Consider the following 24,994-nt stretch of genomic DNA (forward strand, 5'->3'; position numbering starts at 1 on the left):
TTTCGCCTTTTCTCTTAGGAGTATGTCATTGCTGGTTCCATATTAGTACATGTAGATTTAATGGCCTCATTGGCTGCATTTTGTACTATAATTTATTTAGCTAGTTTTCTCCTAGAATTTGAGGTTATTTTTAGTCTTTTAGTATAAAAAGCACCACAGCAGATATCCACGCACATAAGTCTTTGTGTGTATAAACATGGGAGAAAGATGCCGTTGATCACTTTTTGAAACTTACTTCGGAAACACACTCAGTGACTTCCAAGTTCGGTTCAACCAGCCACCTCTGGGAGCACGTTACTCACTCTGGGCCCCGTCTAGGCTAGTCCTGGGGACTGTGCGGCATCAGGCATGGTCTCCGCCCTCCACAGGGCAGTGTCACTCCTCAGTGACCTCAGTGCTTCGCGATCTAGTGCTGAGTGACCAGTGAGAGGGGCGGCAGACTACAGTGGAGACCCACAGCTGGGGGGAGTGACTTCTGATGTGGGGCTCAGGGAATAATGGAGGGTGGGTTGGAATTAGACGTCCATGTCGGAAGTGGCATGGACGTGTGAGAAGGCATATGGGGAGGGTCCAGGAAGGTGGGTGCACGGCCCTCCACACGGGGCCTCCTCACCAGTCCTGCCTTGTGCCAGGCCCTCTCCCACTTCAGAACGCTGGCACTTACTTTCCCTTCTGCCTGGAATAATACTTCCCTGAGATTTCCTATTTGGCTGCACCATGCAGCATGTAGGACCTTAGTTCCCCAACCAGGGATCAAACCCACGCCCCTTACAGTGGAAGCATGGAGTCTTAACCACTGGGCCACCAGGGAAGCCCTTCCCTGAGATCTCTTGATGGCTTGTGTTTGAAGCATCAAGATGCAGCTTAATTTCACTGCTTGCCCCAGAACAGTGGGTAGGGACTTGCTTTACTTTTATACAACAGAAGTTGCCATTTATACAACATAAATTGCCATTGTTGGATTTCTTAGACTAGAGGAATAGTTAGCCTCAAAGGTAAATTCAGGTCTCTTCCTGTCAGTAAAACTAAACATCTGGAAGCTTTGAAATGAGTGTTTGTACTTCTGCTCATCAAGGGTTTTTTTGTTTGTCTGTTGGTTTGTTTTTAAACTCTCAGGGCTGCACATACCTCTTTCCATGTTTAAGTTAACTTTTTGAGCGGCAGCTAAGGTGCCATGCAGAAATCAGAGTCACTTGCTGTTGATACAGTTGGGATCTAGGCTGGTTTCACACACAGGAGCCGTGCAGTTCATAGGCAGGGGTTCTAGTAAGTAGAGGCAAATCGATCCCATGTCTGAACGTGCGTTAGTCTAGTGTTATTATTTCTTTTTGCCATGCTGGATCTTCCTTACTGTGCACAGGCTTTCTCTAGTTGCAGCAGGCGGGGCTCCTCTTCAGCTGCAGCGAGCAGGCTTCTCATCGTGGTGGCTTCTCTTGTTGCCGAGCGCAGACCCCAGGGTGTGCGGGTTCCAGTAGTTGGAGCTCCCAGGCTTAGCTGTCCCACGGACTGTGGGACCTTCTCAGACCAGGGATCAAACCTGTGTCTCCTGTGTTGACAGACAGATTCTTTGCCACTGAACCACCAGGGAAGCCCTTGAGTATGCTTTAGGTAGTCTTGTCTAAGTCCTGTGTTTTACAGGAGAGTCTGTTTATGTTGGGATGAAGAAGGGGGAAGTGGTAATAAGAAATGGGCAATCATAGGGAATTAACATTGCTCATAGGGAGCTTATAATATATAACAGATAAACATATGAATAAAACAGTTTTATGTACTTACTGTCAAGTGAGTTGACTAGAGAGTGAGATATGATTTTAAAATTTGGAGGAGAGATTGACTAGTTCTTGAGGTTTCATTGATCTAAGTTTTAAAGATCATATTAAAGTTTGCGACATCATGGAGTTTGTTAGGAAAATAAATTTATCACTTACATTGCTAACCAGTAGCTTGAATATTAATAGCATTATGGTATGATACCCCTTGTTATATCTTTATTTTAACATGTTTATGAACATCATAAGTGAATTAAAGCATCTTATAAATATTTTGAGTTTGTGTGCGTGTGTTAGTTGCTCAGTCATGTCCGACTCTCTGCGACCCCATAAACTGTAGCCTGCCAGGCTCCTCTCTCCATGGGATTCTTCAGGCAAGAATACTGGAAGAAGGTTGCCATTTCCTGTTCCAGGGGATCTTCCCAACCCAGGGATCCAACCCCCTTTTCCTGCAGTGGCAGGTGGGTTTTAAACCACTGTGCCACTTAGGAATGTATCTTGTTATTATAGACCAAGTGCACTATTCATCACTTTCCATGCATTTCTCATTTAATTCATAGAAATACCCTATGAGTCAGGGGTGGTCATTGTATCCGGGATCCTACAGGAAAACAAAGGGCGACTCTCACGGGTGATTGAGGAGGGGTGGATGAAGGAACTCTGTATGAAACTGTGCGCAGGGCTAAAGAAGTGTGCCCTCACTCAGCCCTGCAGGATTAAGGGAGAAATACATTCTAGAACCGACTGAGCAAGAGTGTATCCTTCCAAGAGAGGACTTAGCCATGGCCATTTCCTGTCCAGCTGGGAAGCAGCCAAGGGGAAAAAAAAATACCCCAACCTCACTTTTTTTTCCTTCTCTGCGATTTTTGATCCCTTTGCCTCCCCCTGGCCAAACCCAGCTTGAGGCCAGGGGACCTAAGACTCTGTAATTACAGGCCCATTAAGGTCACCCTCTGGGGAGCAGAGAACAGGAAGGAGGAAGAGTCAAGAATGCGTCAGGAGAGGCAGAGAATATCCAGCAGGGTTACCATGTGCATCTCATATGTGAAGCAGCTACAAGCCAGGTCAGTTAATCACTGGCCCCAAATCACACAGCTTGTGAATGGAGGTCCCAGCTGAGCTCACAGGGGAAGCTTGCACACATTACAGGGAACCGTCTCGTCCTCAGATTATGGCAAAGGACTCGGAAGGGCCAACCTGGCAGCTGGGAAACCAGTGAGGAGCTCTTTCCAAGATTCAAGACCCAGAAGGATAAGTTTGAGGGCCTGAAATGCTACTGCCATAAAGACAGAAAGAGGGGACAGGATTTGAAACAGTGGAGGCAGATTGGATAGAACTGTAGGCCTCCACTTCCTCCTAATGAGAAATGATAATATAGGGACTTCCCTGGTGGTCCAGTGGCTAAGACTCCGCCTCACCCCCCAAATGCAAGGGGCCTGGGTTCAATCCCTCGTACAGGAACTAGATCCCATGAGCCACAGCTGAAGATCCCGTGTGCTATAGCTAAGACCCGGTGGAGTCAAATAAATGAATACTTAAAAAAAAAAAAAAAAAAGAAGTAATGTAGAGAATAGCTGTCTTAGATTCTTTCCAGCACGAAAGCTGTAAGACTCATCTCTGCAATGATTGTGATATATGTTTCTTTTATGCAATTAAAGTATCTTTAAAATATTCCCTGAATGCTTAGTTTACCTGCTTTTGGAGATTTAAAGTTTATTTCTGTATTCAGTTCAGTTCAGTCACTCAGTTGTGCCCGACTCTTGGCGACCCCATTAATCGCAGCACGCCAGGCCTCCCTGTCCATCACCAACTCCCAGAGTTTACTCAAACTCATGTCCATCGAGTCGGTGATGCCATCCAGCCATCTCATCCTCTGTCGTTCCCTTCTCCTGCTGCCCCCAATCCCTCCCAGCATCAGGGTCTTTTCCAGTGAGTCAACTCTTGGCATCAGATGGCCAAAGTACTGGAGCTTCAGCTTTAGCATCAGTCCTTCCAAAGAACACCCAGGACTGATCTCCTTTAGGATGGACTGGTTGGATCTCCTTGCAGTCCAAGGGACTCTCAAGAGTCTTCTCCAACAGCACAGTTCAAAAGCATCAATTCTTCGGCACTCAGCTTTCTTCGCAGTCTAACTCTCACATCCATACATGACCACTGGAAAAACCATAGCTGCCGAGGTCCAGCCCCGGCTGATCCAGGGTATTCGAAGGAGAGACGGCTAGGCGACCTATTCGGATGTTAATTAGAGATATAAAGAGTCATAAAAAGAGGATAGCTCAGTAGGAAAATTCAGTGGAGAAAAGAAGCTGAGTGGCTTGGTTTACGCGGAAAATCAATATAACCCGTGATACCAGGTTAGCTCTGACCACGGAGGCCGCAGGCGGCCTCTCGAATAGCGGAAGGTGCCCCACCTTAGACACCTTCTCGAGTGGGTCTTAGAAGCCCAGGCAAATAAATGGTCGCAGAGGATATCCGTGCTCCAGATGGACACTCAGCTGGAAGTTAAAGGGAAGAATGACATGGGGAGACCAAGCGTTGGTGAGCAAGGCCCGTAGCTTTATTTTCAAAAGGGGCTTTTATACCCTAAGTTACACATAGAGGATAATAGGGGATGCAAAGTCAGCAGTCTTTGATGCTTATCAAAAACCAGGATTTCTTTCCTGCAATTTTATCGTATACAAATGGTTTAGGTGATTTACATCATCTTTTGGCCAGAGGCTTATTAACATTTTATGACTCTTGACAAGGACTTATCAACAAAGACTTATTTTCTCTAAGAGTAATTATTTTAAGGTTTGGCGCCATCTTTCGAAGATAAAATTACATTCCTATAAGGCAGATGTGTAATGGGTTTACAAAGGAAAGAATTTATTACCTTAAGGGTCTAAAGTTACTAACACCAAGGCCACTTCTTATTTTTTCTACATACCAACTATATTAATTAATACACATTCAAGGATACAATACAGGGGATGTGGAAACAAGCATTGGCTCATCAATGAAATCTTTTACTAGTTTTATTCTGACAGTTTCTAACTCTCTGAGGCTCTAAGCTATTTGAATATCTTAAGCTTCCCGTGCCTCTCGAGGCTGGGAGACTGTAAACAATCGTATGCATAGCTGTAGGTGTCCGGGTAAACTTGTCAGGCGAGTTAGAGAGCCATCTGAGGGGTTTGGATTTAAACACTCCTAATTGCCCAGGAACTTTATTAATTGGAGCTGTAAGTTAACTCTTTGACAGAGAGAGCGAGATGGTGGTGGGGGACAGCCCCCAGTAAAGTCAGAAGTGAGAGCACAAAGCAATAAAGTAGGCAGACTCTGGTTTTTTGGGGGTAGATGCTCGAGAATATCCGGGGGCACTCCCGAGGCTCGATCCCGCCTTTGCGTATGCCGAGCCTCCTTCCTCATGACCTTTGTCACGAGTGGAATGTCTCTCGCAGGCTCCCGGCACATAGCCTTGACTAGACGGACCTTTGTTGGCAAAGTAATGTCTCCGCTTTTTAATATGCCATTTAGGTTGGTCATAACTTTCCTTCCAAGGAGTAAGCATCTTTTAATTTCCTGGCTGCAATCACCATCTGCAGTGATTTTGGAGCCCAAAAAAAATAAAGTCTGACACTGTTCCCCATCTATTTCCCATGAAGTGTTGGGACCAGATGCCATGATTTCTGTATTAGTAATGCTCAATTCCAGTATCAGGACAACCAGGATTGTCATTGGGTGTCATAAAACATGTTTTGAAATCATCCAAGTAAAGTTAAAATCATCAAAATAATGTTCATGTATTTTCATAAACATTTTCTTCTAATGATAATGTCTGAAATCCTGTAGTGAGTAGTACAGTGTTGAAACCCCAAAATGTAACTTGACCTCTGTTCAAATAGTAGGAAAAGAAAAAAGTAAAAGAGTGGGAGAAAATAATTCATAAAAATCGGGCAAGAACCATAACATTTTAGAAGTTTCATAAAGACTTAGTATAGCCCAAGCCACTCCCCTCCCCCCTTGGCATTGGCTCGGTGATTACCTCATTAATTGGAACTCATTTAGTTGGACATTTACCTTTATAAAAATAGAAAAACCTCTTAGTTCAAGTTTGAGAGTAGTGGCCTACTTTCATCACATGGAATATTTTAACATTCACTTCAGTAAGGACACCCCGGAAGAGCTTTTTGTTTACGTGTTGCTACTACATATTCTTCAGGTTAGCTTAACTGCACTCAAGTTTGAGGTTTCTGAAGGAAAACATGGGCCTTGGGTGTCTGTAAGATAAATAATGCCCCCGCCTCCCCAAAACTGAATTGCTAGCTGTTCCTTTCCAAGTTACCGCAGCCTTCTGGCTAACTACTCCATTTCTGGGGCCACTGCTTTCTGCCAATTTCCATTTTAAAAGACAAGCAAAGCAGCTGATAATAATTATTCTCATTTTGGCAATCAGAGCCTAACTTGAACTTCCTAAGCCATTTCTCTTGATCAAATGTCTCTTTGCCTCGAGGGCTTGTCTGTTCTGTGAGGCTCTCTAGACAGCGTCAGTCATTTTCTGTTGAGTTTATGTCTTTGGAGCCTCCTTTCAGCAGAACTAGCTGTGTTTTCTCCTCCCTTTTCCTTCCAGTGTCCCCTGCCTCCCTGTCCTCACCCCAACCCTCTCCCTCTGTCACAAGCCTGACTTGTCACCGTTTTGGGGCTTTCAACCCACTCAGGCTGTGCTGCTGCCCATCTGGAGCTCAGGCACAAGGAAGTCCCCAGGTTCCCAGTCTTTCCCAGGAGACGATCACACTGCCTGCCTTCAAAGCCTAGCACAGCCACTTATTACCGTATGGCCAGAGGTGAATGAGTTTCCTTTGTGTTTAGCTGTGATACTAAAAATTATATTAGGGCTTCCCAGATGGTGCTAGTGGTAAAGAACCCACCTGCAAATGCAGGAGACACAGGAGACCAGGTTTAGTCCCTGGGTTGGGAAGATCCCCTGAAGAAGGGAATGGTAACCCACTCCAGTAATCTTGCCTGGAGAATCCCATGGACAGAGGAGCCTGGCGGGCTACAGTCTGTGGGGTCTCAGAGTCGGACATAACAAATTTTAATGATTAAGTGATATCACACTTTCAAAACTCTCAAAATACCCAGCAGATTGTAACTGTTCAAGAATTTCTCATCAGGTTTGCCACTATATTATAAGCATTAGCATATCCACTGATCTTCGTATTTTTATATTATCTATAATAAGACTAGAATATTGTCCCTCCCCTATTTTTACAAAATTCTAGGTGGGTTAGGAAGGAAATGGAAATAATTTTCGCATATATCTCCAAAAGGAACACTCACTCTCATTTATTATCTTTCTTCAAAATTAAAGAACGTAGGTTATTTTGAATATTATGTATATATGATAATTTCATCTTTATACATAGGCTTCTTTCATATTAAGCACAAAGCATGCATTTGGCATAATACTGTAATTATTCCAACAATATAGGAATATATTGTTTTTATCTTCTATGCAAAATAGAAAATAAAATCTTCTTATATATAAAATTTAATTATAGTTACAATTATTCAATAAATAATCTCTTTAAAACATATAAGTGCATACTCATTATATTTTTGTTATATAAATATATTTATAAACAAATGGTTTGAAAGTTCTGAGTATTACAGCTTGATTTAAAACTTGGATTCTTATGATAAATTTAGTATGTTTTGCCTTTAATTTTAAAAAACTGGAAACAAGCATGGATATGGAAATTCATCAAAATTGCCAATTTAGTCAAAGTTATAAAATTCATTTTCTATATTGTGTTGTCATCTAACCTTGGAATAATAACTGAGTTTCATTAACTGAGAAGCAGAAACTAGAAAATGAAATGTAAATCAATGAACTGTGAAAATGATGATATATTCACGTATACTGTCTTGAAAATGATTTTGCATTTTCTGCTAATGCAGATGTGATGTGGGATCAGTGAGGTGGAATTATTGACTTAAAAGGGCTTTTTAAGAACTTGAGCATATATGATCTACATACATTTAGTGAACAAAATTCTTAGTAATATTTTCTTAGAATCCCTGTTTTAGTACCTGTATGGACTTGAGGATTTTCTTAGCCTGACCCATAGGTCAGCAAACTTTTTCTTAAAGGACCAAATTACTAAATTTTGTAAATTTACAGGTTATGCTGTGTGCTAAGTCGCTCAAGTCCTGTCTGACTCTCTGTGACCCCATGAACTGTAGCCCACCAGGCTCCCCTGTCCATGAGATTCTCCAGGCAAGAACACTGGAGCATGTTACCATGCCCTCCTCCAGGGGATCCTCCCCACCCAGGGATCAAACCCACCTCTCTTATGTCTTCTGCATTGGCAGGTGGGTTCTTTACCGCTAGTGCCACCTGGGAAGCCCTTATAGGTTATACAACTCAGCTTTGCTGTTGAGTGCAAAAAAGCCATAGACAATATGTGAAGGAACAGCTATAATTGTGTTCCAGCAAAATTTATTTACATAGACAGGTAGCCTGCTTGTAGGCTACAGCTGGCTGACTCTGATCTCAGCCCCTTTATTTTACACATAGCATAAGCGAGAGAGCTTAAGTGACTTAAGGGCACACAGCTAGCTGGCTAGTGTCAGAACCACGATCGGGCCTTAAGTTTTTTCTTATTGCAAGTCTTCCAAAATGCAGAATACTGCTCTGGTAGCAAAAGCATGTTTTCTACATGGTAGTCGGCCAAAAAACTCTGGCTAATTGGTCTTACCACCTCACCTATCAGTTTCATGTAAAGCAGTATTTCCCAGAGGAATGTATTGCTTTTTATCTTCTATGCAAAATAGAAAATAAAATCTTCATATATATAACATTTAAGTATTTGAAATGTTCCTTTCTTATTTAGAATGTCCTTTTTAAAATATTATGATCCTTCCTGTTATTTCAAAGGAAAGATAAAAATATGTGCCCTTGTGGATAGACAGAGCTAGGCATAATTTATTAACTTAATTCAAAGATAATTAAATAATAGCAAAATAAAATATTGCCTTAAAATGTGTTAATGTCTTGTGGGCTTAATTTCATTTTAATCAGAGTTTGTTTTCAGAGATTACTCTTACTTAGTTGAAAGCCTCTGACAAATGCCAGTCATAACATTTTAAAGGGATTTTGGTATCCTGTGAAGAGTACCTTCTGTTAAAGTAGAAGTCTGGACAGAAACAAAAGCAAAGATGTTTCATTTAAAGGAAAGAAAAGGAGATTATAATTGTTATCTCAAAACTTTTTTCTACCTTAAGAAACAACATGTGATATCAAAGGTATTAAAAAAAATAAGCCTGTCCTCCAAATGCTCACATTTCCTGCCTCCTGATATGGCAAATATGAGGCTAGAGAATTGGAGGGTGCTCATAGGGGGATATTGGGCATGTAAGTCTTTTATTATTCACATTGAAGATTGTTCCAGGTAAATTTTAATTTTCAATACAATTAATCTCAATGCATGTAGATCATTTATTGTCCAGAATATATTTCAAAATTGCTGTTTGCCATGGATGAACCTGAGGCTGCAATTACATTCCTGCAAGAGATGATGATAATCTGAGGAGAAGGAAGAAAAGAGAGAAACTATGATGTAAAATCCATTGAATTTTTAGAAGCTTTTATTTATTTGTTTATTTTTGACTGCTCTGGGTCCTTGTTGTTTTGCACAGGCTTTCTCTAGTTTTAGCAGGTGGGGTTGCTGTGCACGGACTTCTCGTTGTGCTGGCTTCTCTGCGGAGTACAGGCTCTAGGGCGCGTGGGCCTCAGGACTTGTGGCATGCCGGCTCAGTAGTTTGAGCTCGTGGGCTTGGTGGTTGCGTCTTGGGAGCTCCAGCACCAGGCTCAGGACTTGTGGCACACAGGCTTCATTGCTCCGTGGCATGTGGGATCTTCCTGGACCAGGGATCGAACCTGTGTCCCCTTGTCCACTGTGCCACGAGGGAGATCTTCCATTGAATTTTGTAATTTTGGAAGTGAAAGGAGGCTATCATGAAACAAGACTGCCAGCTTTAGTGAATGGATGGATAGTGACATTTAGTGGTAACTTACAGAACACTGGAGGTGGTAGTACTGTTTGGGGAATTGGGACCAATAAAAATAAACATGCATACGGAGGATCTAATTGTTATTTTTATATAGAAATCTTAAGTTTTAGGGGAAGATTGATAGTAGAGATGCATATTTGGGATCTTCAGCAGATAGGTAGTAACTGAAGACATGGGGGTAAACCACATCCTCCAGGAAAACCAATCAAGTGCAGAGACCAAAGGTCAAAGCCAAAACCCTGCACATCCCTAGAAGAAAGTACTTTTCTCTTTTGTTTTGTTTGATAGATGTTTATTGATATACTCTAAGAGCATGGCATCTGGTCCCATCACTGATTCATGGGGTCGCAAAGAGTCGGACACGACCGAGCCACTGAACTGAACTGAAGAGTGGAAATAATGAGCTTTAGAAATTAATTTAACTGATCATCAGATACTTAATGTAAATCCTCTGAGAGGGAGAGAATGCCATTAAAAATATCTATTTGTAAAGAAATTCCTGGACTTCCATGGTGGCCCAGTGGTTAAGAATCTGCCTGCCAATGCAGGGGACATGAGTTCAATCCCAGGTCCAAGGAGATCCCACATGCCGCAGAACAACTAAGCCCATGCACCACAATACTGAAGCCCACACGCCTAGAGTCCTTGATCTGCAGCAGGAGAAGCTACGGCAATGAGAAGCCCGCACACTGCAGCTAGGGAAAGTCCACACGCAGCAGCAAAGACCCAGCGCAACCAAAAATTAGAAAAAAATTCCTGGCCAGGTCCCGGGACTGTGCAATGGGAAAGAAATGTAAAAATCTTCTTCTGCCCTTACTCCATGGATTAGCGGACAGAATAGAGAAAGTCTTTTCCTTTTCAGCCTGACAGCCTAATGGTAAAATGTTACCCAAGTATGTCACATCTGTTTCAAATCAAGTATTGAAGAAAGGAGCCCCTGTCTTAGAAATATCACGTTGTGATTAGGAGCAGAACATTCTTTTTCTGATCATTCATTTTGGGGAATGAGGTATGGTAAGAGAGACCTGTGGGAATTGATCTTAAATGAAAGCAAAACCACTGAGAAGCGCTGAACAGTGGCACGTCCTCTGGAAAGACTGAAGTGGTGAAAGATGTTCCTTTATGTCGTGTTTCAGTCGGCTTTCACAAGGCCATCTAGCTTTTGCCATTGCTCCACTTAGTTTGAAAGAGACAAGTCAATGTTGCCAGTTCTTTCGCAATTCCTTAGTCAAAGCAAAAACATGGAAGTGAGCATTCTTGAAGCCCAGTTCTTAGTTTAGCCACTTTCTTCATAGAGTCAGAGGGCGAACTCAAGTTTCCAAGCAGGGTTACCACCTGTAAAAAAGGAGGCATCAGGATTTGAAAGAATAATTAGATGTGCATGGAATAGAAATCTATTGGACATGAGTGTGCAGCTATTAATAAAAGAATTTTTACTGTCTGGGGTTCTTAAAACTGTTTACTAGTAAATTGCCATTTGACGCTGGACTCCTAGCACCTTCCCTGTATTAATAATACAGTTTGCTGTAGAGACTTGTGGTTGGTGTCCAGTTTAGTGCCTGAAGTACATCCCCATTCCTGTACTTGGAGAAAGAAATGGCAACTGACTCCAGTATTCTTGCCTGGAGAATTCCATGGACAAAGGAGCCTGGCAGGCTATAGTCCATGGGATTGCAAAGAGCTGGACACGACTGAGTGATACTGGTGAGGAATTGGGTAAGCCCATATCTGAAGCCCACACAGAAGTATGAGCTGGAGATAAAATCTTAAGAGAAATCTCCTAAGGATGACAGTTAAAACTTGGCATGAGCCACAGTTATCCACAGAGTGTATGCATTTAGAAAGCATTGGTTTAAATATGTAGCTGTAGACAAGTCCATCAGTTGTGGAGCAGATAGAGGAAGTTCCAGAAGCCAGCCAAATCACTCCTGTTATCTCTTCCATAACTGAGAAGTCAAGGGAATAAATTTAAAAGATTAGGAGGGAAATTTGGGGGAGAATCGTTACATGTATATATATAATGGCTGAGTCCCTTTGCTGTTCGCCTGAAACTATTACAACATTGTTAATCAGCTGTGTGCATGCATGTGTTCGTGCTAAGTCCCTTCACTCATGTCCATCTCTTTGCGACCCTGTGGAGTGTAGCCTGCCAGGCTCCTCCGTGCAAGGGATTCACCAGGCAAGAAAACTGGAGTGGGTTGCCATGCCCTCTTCCAGGGGATCTTCCCTACCCAGGGATGGAACCCACATCTCTTACATCTCCTGCATTGGCAGGTGGGTTCTTTACCACTAGCACCACCTGGGAAATCCAATCAGCTATACCCAAATACAAAATAAAAAGTTAAAAAAATAAATAACCTGCCATGTGGAAGATATATATTGTATTACATTTCATGCTTGTATGCTTAGTCACTCAGTCGTGTCTGACTCTTTGCATCTCCATAGACTGTAGCCCACCAGACTCCTCTGTCCATGGGATTCTCCAGGCAAGAATACTGGAGGAGGTTGCCATTTCCTCCTCCAGGGGATCTTCCCGACATAGGGATCAAACTGGCGTCTCCTGTGTCTTCTGCATTGCAGGCAGATTCTTTACCTGCCGAGACATTTTCTAGACTATTATTGCATTATATTACATGTCACATAATTGTATTTGCATATTATTATACATTTCATCTTATGTTACATATAATAATAAAGTGAGATAACAAAAAGAAGAATGGGAGTGGTCAACTGTATCCATTGCAGCTGAGAGAACTTTTAAGATAAGGTCTGAAGAATCTCCATTGCTTGATGCCAGAGGGTTAGTTCGCTTAAGGCAAATGTTGGAAGAACTGTCACATGACTTCCTTTATGTCCCTGCCAGAGGGTAGAACCAGACTCAGAAGGGCAGCAGAAGTTAGACCATGTTACAGAGATATGAAGAGGAATTCTTTCCTTGGGAAAGAACTTACCTGTAAAGCTTCTGAACTCTTCTGGAAATCTAAGATCCTGCTATGCTAACTCATATTAAGGTTGCCCAAATTTGAATAATTGGCAACAGGGCTTGAATATTAGGATTTTTAACTCTGCTCTTTAGGGATCTTTCCTTAGTTAGAAGTGGTAACATCTTTTCGTTGGATACTCTTAAATGGTTATGCAAGCCAATTTAGGTGCCCAAAGGAACGTGCACCCTTTCATATACACACGCTCAGCCAAAGCAGCAGCATATAAATAACCTATACTCATCTACTTAGCATTTCACTTTGCTTTTTTGACTTTTAATTCAGACTAAACATTAATATAAGAAGTTTTGATAATAACCCCTGAACTTCATCCTTTTTAGAAGGTAATGTAGCTCTCTTCCTGTAGGGTAACCATAGCAACTGACAGGGAACAGAGAAAGAAAGCTTTCACACATGCTGTGCTAATTAATCCTATCCTACAGATTCCCTTCAGCTAGAGGATACAGTTTAATAAATTTTGCATGAGTAAGTGTGTTTTGGTGCATGAACTATATAAATACATAGGAGTAGCTTTACTAAAAATATTTATTTTAAAAATGTGGTTGTGTATTTCTGCTTCAAGGTGTGCTTTTTTTTTTTCTTTTGAATCATTGATTTAATAATTTGCTCCCTCTCTGAAAAGTTTGGGAATTTATCTCTTTAACTGAACAGAAATATTTTTAGGGTGAAAAACTTTTGTTTAACAATATACAAGACATTTGCCCCAAGAATATGTTTTAATTGACTCTATGATATATTGAGATGTGAGTTTTTCTCAAGTGATGTTAAAAATATAACATTATTCAATGTAACACATTTACAGGTGAACCATTTTAAGACACTGTCTTAACGCATTGAAGAGTTAGAATATCGAAAACTCACTTTCCCTGATGATTTGGAAAGTTATATGACCCATGTGAATGGAGTTTGGGCAGTCCTTAACTGAAACTTGGGGCTTCCCTGGTGGCTCAGAAGATAAAGAATCTGCCTGCCAATGCAGGAGACATGGATTTGATCCTTGGGTTGGGAAGTTCCCCGGGAGGAGGGCATGGCAATTCACTCCAGTATTCTTACCTGGAGAATCCCATGGACAGAGGAGCCTGGCGGGCTGCAGTCCGTGGGGTCGTAAAGAGTCGGACACAACTGAGCAACTAAGCACTCACACAGTTGACCTAAACTTGAGATGGAGAAAAATAATGTAGACAAAGAGCCTTTTCTGTTTCTAGTTTTTCAGAACTATTTAATAAGTTTTACAGACTTATATTCAGAGTAAGCATAATTGATTTGGAGTCATACATCATTATTTAGATTTATACTACTAGGTTATTTTGAGGTCTGGTTCTCTCTTTAAAACTGGGAATATCATAGTTTTCTATAACCAGTGTGGTCTTCTGAGCTGTCAAAGAAAATCTCAGATTTTTAAATTCTCCTATCCCTCTGGCCTAGCTTTCTGTCAACAGGGCCTTGGCAAAACCAAGAAAACCCAGCCTGAATGTTTTTGGCATCCCATTTGCCTTGACAACAGCATATGGAGCAAGTCAGAACCGATTTTGGGACTTACGCTTAGCTCCTTGGTCTGTATAGAAACATGCTCATTTGAGGAAGGAAACCCTTTGATGGTATTACAAAACTCTGGAAACACTTTAATGCCCTGATTGTTTTATCTGTTGTTCAGTTTTGCCTGCTTTGAGGTAGGATAAATCCTTGCAGAAAAAAGGAGAAGAGGTTATTATGGAAATCTATTTTCAGAGATAGTCATTCCATTCATGTGTAGAAGAGACCATATATGTGTATGTATGTTTGAATGTGTCAAATCTGTACACTTTAATATGGAATACTTGTAACACTAGTCAGTTTATAATATGCCATTGTATGGTTATAAAAACTGTATGGTAGGGAAAATTGAATTATTGTAACCAAATTGAACTAATTAGAAATACTTCATCTTACCAGCTACCCTGTTAATTTTAATATTTACATATAATACAGTAAAGGAAATGCCATTAAAGTGTTTAATAAACAAAAAAGGTAATATTCCTAAGTATTACATAAAAACTTAATCAAAACATTAAAATGAATATGTTATGGTAGGTTCACTGTAAAAATGCTTGTTTACTTAGAGCATCACAGTGATAGATAAAACTTTACTCTCATCACTAATGAACATACTCAGAAAACTATCATACAGTTTTTTTTTCTAAAAAGAATATCTGTAATTTGTGATTTTTAAAGGAATCATGTATTCATTGTATAAAACTTGGGAAAAATTCAGAAAATGTATTAAATTAAAAAAACTAAATATTTCTATATTCAGAACTAACCATTGAAGATATTAAAATATATTTTTCAACAGTCTTTTTCCAGTGCCTAAGTATTTATGATTGTGAGATTAAACTGTACATAATTTATCACTTAATATATTATTTTGACCCCTTTCCCAATTTTTAAACATTCTTAGAAAACTTTAATTTTATTACATGATATCTCATCTCCATGTACCAGATTTATGAACTATTCCTTTATAATTATTTATTTTTGTGTTTCAAATGACGCTCCTGAATAGCATTTCTTAGTGTTTGACAGAACACTGGCACCGAAAGAAATTTTGGAAAAGACCTTTGAGGAAAGAGTCATATTCTCTTCTTTCTGATTCATAATACATGTTAGAAAAAATTAAGGGCACTGAGAAGTCTCACAGTATACAGACCTGTTTTACTTTTTAAACCATCTTTTCTCAAAGTTATTCAGTCTTGGAACTTTTTCTTATAATCCTTATTTTTAACTGTCAGAACCAAAGTACCATGAAACAATCTTTGGAAAGCCAGGAGATTTCTAAGCTTCTGTATAATATCTAATAGTTTATGAATCATTTGTTTACTCTTTGGGGATTTTTTTTTAGGTTCTTAGTGCTTTATAGGAAATATAAAGGATTTATTGGTTATTAGCATGTATTTGAAACATATAGACCAAAATATGCTTTTCCCAACCTTTTGCGTAACTTTGACACTGCATTCGTGATTCTGTATTATAATATCACGTTTGACCTTTTAAAACTGTGAACATCCAAATTTAAATTACTTTGATCATTAATGTCTACTAAACTTCATGTTCTCTGTAACCCACAGGTCTTGCAAGAGCAAAATCCGTCCCCAGCCACACATACTCCAATGAAGTGGTTACCTTGTGGTACAGACCTCCGGATGTCCTCTTGGGCTCGACAGAATATTCCACCTGCCTTGACATGTGGTGAGAAATGGAGCTTTACTTGAGCTAATTTATCCGTAGTGCTTGGTCTGGGTCAAGCCTAGACAAACATCCTAACAGTCTGAATGAAGATTAATGGTACTGGAGTGTTTGCCGGTGTGTGGCAATACCGCTGGAGTTTTTGAAAACATAATTGGGAATGTTCCCTAATCAGGGGCTCTCTTACAGATGGTGTCTGGTAATGGTTCTTGATGGACAAGGGCAGAGACATTATTCTAGCTGTCAGTTCAGTGATTTTCTCCCTAATGATATTAATTTGTGGCTTTGTTTTATAACAAGGGAGTATATATCTCCAAACAGCAGTATGAGTAGGAAGTAGTAGAAGCATGTTTAAATTCACAGCAAAATTCAGATAAATGGTCTGAACATTTTGTTATAACTGTAAGGTGCTAAATTTGGAGCACCTGCATTTACCCTGAAATGCATTTCAGCATTTACCCTGAAAACTGTTGGTGCCAATTATTCAAGATGAAATAAAACGATCACTTTTTAAAAAATGTCAGAGTAAGTTTAATTCCAGTAGAGTCACAGTTCTGCACAATGGTTTAGCATAACTTAAAAATCTGTTATAGGAGGCGCAAAGACCGGTGAGATTTAATGTATGATTATTATTAATGATAAACTTTAATGAGTTTCCAGTCTAGTATGATCTAGTTCAAATAAGGGAATAATCTTTTTAGCTACCAGGGAAGGCTTAATAGTGAATGTAAAAATGTCATTTATTAATAGAAGAATTCCTTTTCTAGACTCACAGTTGTGTTTAAAGTAAAACAGTTCATATAGCACATAGTTTTTTAATAGCAGGAATCATCTTCCATGAATGATGATGGCCCACATACAGAATTCAGCTACATGTTCACATGATATTTATGACCTCAGTAAAGCTGCAGCGTTTGTCATTTATCTTCTTGCCATGTAGTTACTTTACCACTCTACCCTCAGTAATCTTGGCTTTTAGTTAATTAGGCTGTGATGTGGCCTGGCTGTCTTCCCTGATGTTTCTGATCCAAACACTTTATGGGGAGAAAACAATGAAGTTTCTTGTGATGTAAGGCACAGTATAGATTTACTTAATTTAGATTCCAGCAACTCCCTTGGACATGGGATTTGGGGATCTATGAAGCCACTGAAAATCTATGCAACATTTCATGTACACATGGGTGTATTTATTTTTATGAGGTGTAGATCTCTAGCTTTCAGTAGAGCTATAAAAGAATCATTTTGATATTTGGCAAAACTAATACAGTTATGTAAAGTCTAAAAATAAAAAAAAGAATCTGGGTCATCAAACAGCCTAAGCTCTATTGCCATAGGTTTTGTAATGCCTTATAATGAATCTAATACCATTGTAAATCCATGCTCCAAAACACTGAGAATAAAGATGACCGTCTATCATTAAGGAGCCGAGCTAATCCATTTTTTACATCAAACTTCCTGACTTTTTTTTTTTTTTTTTTGGACAATTGTTTACACAATTAGATTTTTTTTTTTCTTCCAAAGCTAAGCAGGGGCTTGAGCAAAACAGCTATTTTGGTCATTAGCTGTAATGGAGGAAAAGATTGGAAATAAAGGTCAATGAATGCATCCATCTGAATATCAGCTACTGTCTCATTCCCTTCCTCCTTCCTGCCCTTATAGTTGCAAGTTGGCTATGCAAATAATCATTACTTAATATTCTGAGTTAGGGAGTGTTTTTCTCCAGTTTTTGAGAATAGGAATTCTAGATTGTCTTTCAATGAGGTCAGTCAAGGACTCTGCTAACAGAACATAGTTTGGAAACATTTGTAACTTGGAGCCAGTCTTGTCTTAGTTGCTTGGCAGGGCACTTCAAGCTCTACCCTTAGACCAGGGAGAAGCTATTTTTTTATACGCTAGTGGCTAATTTTCCCCAAAGCTTTGAAAGTGCTCTGTAAAGAGCAAAGAACTACATGGATTATGACTTGCTAATATGTCTGTTTCTGACGTGTAGTGCTTGATGTCCAGTCTGTGTCTTTCCACTGCCCCCAACCCCAGCCTTTCTTTCTTTCACATGTGTGTGCCTGTTGGTATCCATCCTTTTAAGGAAGAAGGTTTGGTTGCTTTCTGCCAATTTGCTTTAACAGAGACATAATGAAGCCTAAGAAGAAGATCGTAATTTAAGTGGAAGGGGGGAAAACTGATATGAAATAGTAGACCCCAAATGCCCTTTTCTCTGCATGCCAAGATTATTCATTGCTATAAAAACATAAAATAAATGTGTTATGTTGGAGCACTTTCCCACATTATTGGCTGTTCATTTCTGAGTTATGTCTATGCTATGCCTGTCACTCTGAATCTGATTTCATTCCAAGCCGTTTTCTAACAGCCATTTTGTTATTTTCCAGGTAAAACGTATGTATGTTTCCAGTCAGAGAAAAGTTCACAGGGCACTGGTTTTTGCATCATTGGTAACCTTGATGCTGGATATTGAAAGATCTAGAAATGGGACTATGGTTGAGTCTTGGCTCAGCTACACCAAACAGCAGTGCAAATATTAATCCATAGACAATAGCGGGGAGGCAGGTGGCAGTGGTCTCAGGCTGTTTTACAGTTCATTTACCTTCCTGGGGCAGCAGGGTAGTAACTAAGAACTAACGATCCCTACCCAGTGTTACAGTTTCCAGTGTTCTGTTTAAATAGCTTCGGGCAATAAAAATATTAATGAAGACACTTATGCATTAACATTGGCAGCAAGTGATGGAAATCAGAGCTCTCCCATTGTGATTTACTGCTCTAGGTCTCCAGCATGTGGGTAATGTATAGATATACTGGGCAGTTTGAGAACTCATCAGGAAAGGTAGTTTTTGGTACCTTCACTGCCTCCATGGAGGAGGACTTAAGCAAAGGAATCAAATTGGACTTTGTGTGGTGTATAACTTCCCTTAATTCTTGGATTTTAGAACTCTTTGTTTAAGTCCAGGCATAAGAAATCATCTTTAAGCTTCTAAACCAAAAAGGCTTACCAAATACTGAAAACCACATTAAGAGAAGTGCAGATGTGCCAGTGAGCTAATCTGTGTAGTCCCTCCCTTGACAAGGAGTTCTGCTCTAGCTGTCCAGGTCATTGCTCTAAACAAGCTTTATATTGCTTTATAGAAGCTCATAAATATATTTAGAGTGGCGTTTGTTTTCTAAAGCAATAGGTCACTTGGGATTGTTTTAAGGGATTAAATTTTAACATAGGGTGACAAAATTATCTGTAGCTAATAAATATCTCGTCAAGATCATGCTGCTTTTGGGAAGGGCCACAGTGTAGAGTGGTACCACCTTATGTCAATTCCATGCTCCCCAAAAGCATGTCAGTCTCCCCCTTTCATCATCTTTTTCAAAGCTAATTAACATATTAACTATGCTTGTCAAGATGTGGGGCGAGTCGTTTATAAATAAGCCTGTCAAATGTAATGAGATTGCATATTAAATCACCCTTTCTCTATTACATCTCTGATTTAGGATTAAAATCAATTTATTTAACATTGTAGCAGCTGGGTGGTTAGAAAAAAAATTTTCCGTACTGATCTTGATATATAGAAAAATGTCTGCATCAAAATTGATTTTGCATATATCAGAAAAGAAATTGCCTATTTATTGAGTATTATAAGGCCATTTAGCATTGCATTTTATTAAAGAAGCCTAATTACCATACATATTGGCAATATAGCGTTCTGCCCTCATCCTTAAGAGTCTCTCCTGAACAAAGGACATTTATGTAATAAAGTTTCCTAAGGACTCAGGTTTGTTTACCACTGTTTTAAGAGAAAGAATCATAAACGAATCCTACCATAGTGCCTACCCAGGAAAGAAATGTGTTCCATGTGAGATAATATCTTGAGTAGTTGGCTAGTAGTAATAATAATAATTAAGTTTTAGCATTAGTAATAACAATGGTAATAATAAGAGATACTTTTCTTAGACCCAAATTGTATTCTAAGCTCCTTTATACATTAAAAAAAAAATATGCAGTGTTTATTTTGTCCTAATACTCTTTTTTTTTTTGAAGAGTATGGTTGCTTGACAATGTCATGTTGGTTTCTACTGTATGGCAAAGTGAATCAGCTACATGTATACGTATATCCTCTCTTGGGGGGATTTCCTTCCCATTTAGATCACCACAGAGCCTTGAGTAGAGTTCCCTGTGCTGTAGAGTAGGTTTCATTGGTTATCTGTTTTACACATAGTATCAATAGTGTGTATATGTCAATCCCAATCTCCCAATTCATCCCACCCCCTTCTTCCCCGTTGGTATCTTTACGTTTGTTCTCTCTCTGTGTTTCTGTTTCTGTTTTGTAAATAAGATCTTCTATTCCTCTTATATATTTTAATTACTTACCTACTGTTCCATGATAAAGTGAAAGAAAGCAAAACCTGGAGAGACTAAATAGAATAATAAAGGTCATATATTTAGTAAATAGAGTCAGCATTCAAACTCAGAGCTAACCCACTCCAAAACCTTTTCTCCCTAAAACATATTACATAGTCTCCTAAGTTGATTTATAAACAACTGTTTTTTTTCATTTTACTAGTAAAGTGATTCCAAAACACACATCAGTAAAATACCTCTTTGAGAATTTAGGTTATGCTCTGAATCATGTTGGGTCCTTTGCATGCTTCAAACCAAGTGGATGGCTTGCCTCTCAATTTTATTCAGGGTGGAGCTTTTTTGAAATAAACTTAAGACTTGACTCATTGGATTAAATACATTTTCGTGGGACCAATATCTATACTGGCAAGTATTTTCCCAACTCCTAACCAATACTCATTTACCACTTCTGCTAAAATGAATGTATCTATTTGAAAAAGAAGGCTGGTTAAAAATGAGACTTTTTCATGGGCTACATAAAGTCATCTAACAGTTCACATTATTTACACATTTTCCAATTAATCAGATCATAAGACCAAGGAGGATTCAGATTAGTCACTGTACAAAGTAACATCTCTTTAGGAGCTCTTGAGAGCTGCTTAAATAATACATGATGCAAATGACTTATTGGTATTGCCACAGACCGGGCAATGCCACAGAAACAGAACAGAGGTAGTCAGGAGGGTGTTGGGGGGCAGGAGGGAGGTGAAAGCTGAACTCCTGGTGCCGACCATGGTTTCTGAGTCCCTTCTACTATTGAAATTCTTTAAAAGTAGGGTGACCATAGAGTATATTGTCCATACTGGGATACCTTTCAGAGTTAATAATTCTGCTAGGACAATGTGTATAAAATGGGGATTTAATTGTGACTTGTGGGCATCTTACTCATAGCACTGGAGTGTAATTGCTAAATACTGGTAGTCAGAACAGACAGTGCATTTGACTGCTTGTTTCACACCAAAGGAAAGCTGGCTGCAAAGTTCTGTTCCATTGCTTTGTAACAAATTATCTCCAGAAGTGCAGTTCTCTCATATGAGATTGTTACGACATTGGGGAGTGGCTGCCAAAGTGCTGTCTTTAGGGATGGTTTTCAAATGCTGATGGGAACCAGTTCTCTTACCCTATCAAAAGTTTAGCGTGTTTATGGTTCTTACATCCATGTTGATTATCTGTGTGTGTGTTTGTGTGAGAGAATCTATGTGTGTTCTCAGGGAATATATTTGGTCACTTGTTATATAATGGGTTAGCTGAATCATAGCATATAAAATGAGACGTTGCATGTATATTTCACTACTAAATATTTTACAAACAAATAAAAATTCCCCTATTTGCATCAAAGTTGGCAAAGTAATTTATACAGTGAAAGTGAGAAGTAGATTTAAGGGCCTACATCTGATAGATAGAGTGCCTGATGAACTATGGAATGAGGTTCGTGACATTGTACAGGAGACAGGGATCAAGACGATCCCTGTGGAAAAGAAATGCAAAAAAGCAAAATGGCTGTCTGGAGAGGCCTTACAAATAGCTGTGAAAAGAAGAGAAGCAAAAAGCAAAGGAGCAAAGGAAAGATATAAGCATCTGAATGCAGAGTTCCAAAGAATAGCAAGAAGAGATAAGAAAGCCTTCTTCAGCAATCAATGCAAAGAAATAGAGGAAAACAACAGAATGGGAAAGACTAGAGATCTCTTCAAGAAAATTAGAGATACCAAGGGAACACTTCATGCAAAGATGGGCACAATAAAGGACAGAAATGGTATGGACCTAACAGAAGCAGAAGATATTAAGAAGAGATGGCAAGAATACACAGAAGAACTGTACAAAAAAGATCTTCATGACCCAGATAATCACGATGGTGTGATCACTGACCTAGAACCAGACATCCTGGAATGTGAAGTCAAGCCGGCCTTAGAAAGCATCACTGCGAACAAAACGAGTGGAGGTGATGGAATTCCAGTTGAGCTATTTCAAATCCTGAAAGATGATGCTGTGAAAGTGCTGCACTCAATATGCCAGCAAATTTGGAAAACTCAGCAGTGGCCACAGGACTGGAAAAGGTCAGTTTTCATTCCAATCCCAAAGAAAGGCAATGCCAAAGAATGCTCAAACTACTGCACAATTGCACTCATCTCACACGCTAGTAAAGGAATGCTCAAAATTCTCCACGCCAGGCTTCAGCAATATGTGAGCCGTGAACTTCCTAATGTTCAAGCTGGTTTTAAAAAAGGCAGAGGAACCAGAGATCAAACTGCCAACATCCGCTGGATCACGGAAAAATCAAGAGGGTTCCAGAAAAACATCTATTTCTGCTTTATTGACTATGCCAAAGCCTTTGACTGTGTGGATCACAATATACTGTGGAAAATTCTGAAAGAGATGGGAATACCAGACCACCTGACCTACTTCTTGAGAAATCTGTATGCAGATCAGGAAGCAACAGTTAGAACTGGACATGGAACAACAGACTGGTTCCAAATAGGAAAAGGAGGACGTCAAGACTGTATATTGTCACCCTGCTTATTTAACTTATATGCAGAGTACATCATGAGAAATGCTGGACTAGAAGAAACACAAGCTGGAATCAAGATTGCTGGGAAAAATATCAGTAACCTCAGATATGCAGATGACACCACCCTTATGGCAGAAAGTAAAGAGGAACTAAAAAGCCTCTTGATGAAAGTGAAAGTGGAGAGTGAAAAAGTTGGCTTTAAGCTCAGAAAACGAAGATCATGGCATCTGGTCCCATCACTTCATGGGAAATAGATGGGGAAACGGTGAAAACAGTGTCAGACTTTATTTTTTGGGGCTCCAAAATCACTACAGATGGTGACTGCAGCCATGAAATTAAAAGACGCTTACTCCTTGGAAGGAAAGTTATGACCAACCTAGATAGCCTATTCAAAAGCAGAGACATTACTTTGCCAACAAAGGTCCGTCTAGTCAAGGCTATGGTTTTTCCTGTGGTCATGTATGAATGTGAGAGTTGGACTGTGAAGAAGGCTGAATGCCGAAGAATTGATGCTTTTGAACTGTGGTGTTGGAGAAGACTCTTGAGTCTCTTGGACTGCAAGGGAGATCCAACCAGTCCATTGTGAAGGAGATCAGCCCTGGGATTTGTTTGGAAGGACTGATGCTAAAGCTGAAACTCCAGTACTTTGGCCACCTCATGCGAAGAGTTGACTCATTGGAAAAGACTGATGCTGGGAGGGATTGGGGGCAGGAGGAGAAGGGGACGACAGAGGATGAGATGGCTGGATGGCATCACTGACTCGATGGACGTGAGTCTGGGTGAGCTCTAGGAGTTGGTGATGGACAGGGAGGCCTGGCGTGCTGTGATTCATGGGGTCTCGAAGAGTTGGACACGACTAAGCGACTGAACTCAATTGAACTGGCAAAGTAATTGGTTGCCCACAACAGGTGTTTGGATGACTTTTTTTTGTTTGTTTGCTTACCTCAGATATTTTTATTGATTTCTGAGTTCACAAAGCAGTATAGCAGATGTAAACTCAGTGTTAAGGCCATGTGTGAGATACCTAAAGAGTAAGAGTCGAATGGAAGTGCACACTGCTAGGCTGACTGAAAGAACAACTGGGAGAACTGAAAATCTGACATAAAATTCCAAAATATACACTACTCTGGAAGCAGGAGTGTAGGATCAAATAGCCCTATAAAATCCAAAACACACCAGAGGACTCACTATATTAGAACTCAATACATTAGCGTGGTCATTGGATGAGTTTTAAATAGCCAATTGCGATGACTAACTTTCGTGTTACTAAGATTGCCCTTGGTACGCTTAGCTGCTTCACTGGTTGATGAGAATAGCAAGAGATGGGTAAATGGGAACTTCTTTAAGAAATACGCGACTCCATAAATGTTGAAAATGGTGTATCGGCCAAGCTAAATTTTTTGCATTTCTATTAAAGTAAGCTGTGGACAGGCATTGTGGGATATATTAAAGAATTAGAAGCTTCTGTATTTTGGTTTTAGGGAGATTAAGACACTGTCTGTGTCTAGAGAGTTAGAGAGAAATTTGGCCCAGGATGTTCTGATCTTACATGTGTATGTGTGTGTCTGTGTGTGCACCCATACATTTAAGTTGGAAATATATGTTAGTGCTCAACATTTGGAAAATACTGGATGCTTACTAGTGCTTTTAATGTTTTGTAAGTTGTGCATTTTTTTTTTTTTTTCATTTACAAGTCGATTCTCTGCTCCTGGTAACTGGCAGTGGTTTGCTGTTTAAGGAGGCTGTATTATAGCAGAAAACACATCAAAAGCCCAAATTAGGTTCTGACTCTGCCTGTCCTTAGCTGTGTGAACATAGCTGATGAAATTCCTTAACTACCCTTCTCTTCACTTTCCGAATCAGAACACTTTGATAGTTAAGTCTACCTTAGTTGTTGTTGTTCAGTCGCTCTGCTGTTGCTGCTGCTGCTAAGTCACTTCAGTCGTGTCCGACTCTGTGTGACCCCATAGACGGCAGCCCACCAGGCTCCCCCGTCCCTGGGATTCTCCAGGCAAGAACACTGGAGTGGGTTGCCGTTTCCTTC

The 24,994-nt window shown here is 39.9% G+C and overlaps 1 protein-coding gene across 6 annotated transcripts in view; it reads left to right on the forward strand.

Annotated features, from left to right (window-relative positions):
• Positions 1-24,994, forward strand: part of CDK14 (cyclin dependent kinase 14) — a 666,835-nt gene that overhangs the window by 352,514 nt on the left and 289,327 nt on the right. For all 6 annotated transcript variants that reach the window (XM_055589679.1, XM_055589680.1, XM_055589676.1 and 3 more), the window contains one exon: positions 15,931-16,051. In XM_055589679.1, coding sequence (XP_055445654.1) covers positions 15,931-16,051 — 121 coding nt within the window. The remainder of the gene's footprint in view (positions 1-15,930; positions 16,052-24,994) is intronic.

Source organism: Bubalus kerabau, chromosome 8 (genome assembly GCF_029407905.1).
Source record: "Bubalus kerabau isolate K-KA32 ecotype Philippines breed swamp buffalo chromosome 8, PCC_UOA_SB_1v2, whole genome shotgun sequence".
Taxonomy (NCBI): Eukaryota; Metazoa; Chordata; class Mammalia; order Artiodactyla; family Bovidae; genus Bubalus; species Bubalus kerabau.